A 2751-nucleotide genomic window follows, 5' to 3' on the forward strand; every position below is an offset into this window, starting at 1 on the left:
TCGCTAAACGAGTCGACTTTCTCAAATTGCGTCCACGACGACTCTGGCGAGTTTTGGAAGAAGGTTTTGGTGGCAGGGATGGTTCTAACGATTTTTCTGGCTCATCAATTTCTGTAGCAGAATCATCATCGTCATCTTTAGCTGTGTTACTTTCAGCAACAACAACAGCATCCTCTTGAACAGCTTCAGAAAACTGAGAAGCAGCAGCTTCTGCAAGTTTTGTTCTCAGTCGGTCCACCGTTGACGATGGCAGACTTTTTGGTGTCAGTAATAGTTTTCCGCCTGTTTTAATAAGTGCTGCTGGTTGCGGTTGTGTAGTCTGCGCTGTTTGTTGATAAGTGGTAGTGGTGGTAGTGGCAGAGGCGGCGATGACTAGTGTAGAAGAAGAAGTGACACCTGCTTTAGTAGCAGTTTTCTGATGGTCTAGTGAACCATAGAAACTGGCCATCGACGGCCATTGTGCTGACTGTGAATGGGATGATGAAGATGAGGATGAAGATGAAGATGAAAACTGCTTTAGTTTATCATCAGAACTGGTAAGCTGGTGTTGAAGAGAGGCAGTACTTTTTAGTGTCATTTCGGTAGTTGTTGTGATTGAATCAGCCACGTCTGCAGCTACCAAATTTTCAGCATTCATTTCATTTTTATCATTTCCCTTCTTCTTTTTGAATGTTGTTGAGTTTGTGCCGTTTGTATTCTCAGATTCGGGCTGATTTTTGCCATCATCATCATCATGATTTGCGCCTTTGTTTTCATTATCAGATTTGGGCATTTCAGAAAGGTGCTGCAGTTGCTGATGTTGTGGTGATTCTGTTGCGTCGATGTCCAACTTTCGCTTTTTCCGACCTCGCTTTTTTGGGGCAGTAGCTAGTTCCGATGCTGCTGATGATGATTGACAGTTTGCCGGTTCATCAAGTGTACTTGTAATAGTGGAAAGCGTCAAGGTTTCTGATTGAAGTGTGCTCTCAAATGCAGCCAGGTCGCGGTCACCTGTACGGTTGAGGCGACTCGAAGAGCGCGTTTTTTGAGAAAACGTCACAAGTTCTGCTGTTGTTGGTGATGATGGTAGTAGTGGTGGTGTAAGACGTTTGTCTTTGTTGTCACTTGGTTGTGTCACCTTTCGCTGCCTTTTTTTCTTGGTCCCATCCTATCAACAGTTAAAAAAACTTGGTTAGTTTTCTAAAACGCAACAAACACACACACAGTCAACAGTTTGCACTTACGGCGGTGACATGTTGGGCATCAGTTTTGGGCAGTTTAGCTGGTGGAAAAGTTTGCAGTTTGGATGACTTTGCATCTTTGACTGCTACCAAAGACTTATCCTCGTCGGCCAGGACACTGTTTCGGGAGGTGAAGAAAGCAGTGATCTTTGACTGCTGTTGCAACTGTTGCTGCTGCGGCTGGGACATGGCTGCACACTTTAGCGAGACACACTATAAACACACCAAAACAAGCACTTTTAAGAGAAAGAGAACAACAGGTGAGATTGAGCAAAGTGAAATCTACAAAACAAGTTGAGTCAAACAAGAATCAAAAGCAAACAAAACTTATAGCTTACGCTTCTGTCCACTCAAGTGAATCCTCTAGAGAGGTGCTTGTGTGAGTTTTTCTGCAAAATAAACAAATAGAGTGAGATGCGTCAGCAGAATCTTCGGCCAAAAATGTGTGTACCAGCCTCTAACGGGCAGCAACACAGAAATGTCAGTCTAAAGTAGAAGGTGGTAAGATGAGTTTTCTCAAGCAGTGGCAGGAAAAAGAGGCTGCTGTTGTAAACAAACACGCAAAATGCATGGAGGCTCGGCTTTGGCGGCAAAATACTCAGGGGAGCGAGCGTGCCAACTGATGCTGCCCTCTTTTGACAGCTGACATAACCACATTTTTTTTGTTTTTGTCTCTTGCTGTTTTGTTTTACAGATTATTTCAATTTGATGCGTTTTACTTTAATATTGTACTTTAGTAATGAAAAACTTTGCATTACAAACTTTTTATTTAGTAAAGTCACCTTACGTCAACCGATGCTCCCAGGCAGTTCGATAATTGACGTCTGAAATGATGAATGGACAGCGAGAATCACCGTGGTAGCTGTACCTGCTGGCTGAAGGATATCGCCAGGCCAAGGTGGCCACGTGAAACTTTCGCCACCAAATGGCCAGTTTTTGTAGAAAAATGACTAGCCGACTGAGTGCCCAGCATAAAACTGGCCATCTGGGAATTTCCCTCAACGTCCAACTGAGCAAACAAAAGTAGACACGTTCAGCGGTTGAGTTCAGCCTGTACGCTTCTTCATTTCCGTCAATCAAACCATCAAAGTGCAGCGCAGCGTAGTGCATCAGCGACCGATAAGTGACCACGGGAACAAAGCGGTAGATCCCCAAAGCAATGCCTTCCGCCATGGCCTGGCCCACTCTTTCAGAGCGCCCACCCTCAATGATGGGCTTCCAGTCGAGGTGAAAGATCTGCCGACAGAGCTCCACCACCTCTTCGTCGGAATTGCCCTCACACAGGTTAAAGCGGTCTTCAATGCCCAGACAGTGGCCGATGACACGCCAAAAGTGAAACAGACAGTGGTGATCATAACGGGAAAGGGCACCTAAACCGAGCTTTAGCGAAAAAAAATAAAAAACACAAAAAAAGATGTGCAATATTTAAAAAATAATTAATTTTTTTAAAGCTTTGCACATTACCGCTTCAGGAAAGAGCGTTCCAAAGCCGACAAAGGTGAACTGAGCGTGCATCATGCTCCATTGGCTT

General features: G+C 44.4%; 1 protein-coding gene across 1 annotated transcript; it reads right to left on the reverse strand.

Moving 5' to 3' along the window:
• Positions 1–89: 89 nt before the first annotated feature.
• LOC108354961 (uncharacterized serine-rich protein C215.13-like) lies at positions 90–1409 on the reverse strand (the record flags this gene model as incomplete). Its single annotated transcript, XM_017606137.1, has 2 exons — positions 1224–1409; positions 90–1147 (listed from the first exon to the last, which is right to left on the reverse strand). Coding segments are annotated over exons 1-2 (1244 nt in total), but the record flags the coding sequence as incomplete, so codon positions are not given.
• Between the last annotated feature and the right edge of the window lie 1342 nt (positions 1410–2751).

The sequence above is a fragment of the Rhagoletis zephyria genome, unplaced genomic scaffold (genome assembly GCF_001687245.7).
Source record: "Rhagoletis zephyria isolate East Lansing unplaced genomic scaffold, Rhagoletis_zephyria_1.1 Rzeph_scaffold_41024, whole genome shotgun sequence".
Lineage (NCBI taxonomy): Eukaryota > Metazoa > Arthropoda > Insecta > Diptera > Tephritidae > Rhagoletis > Rhagoletis zephyria.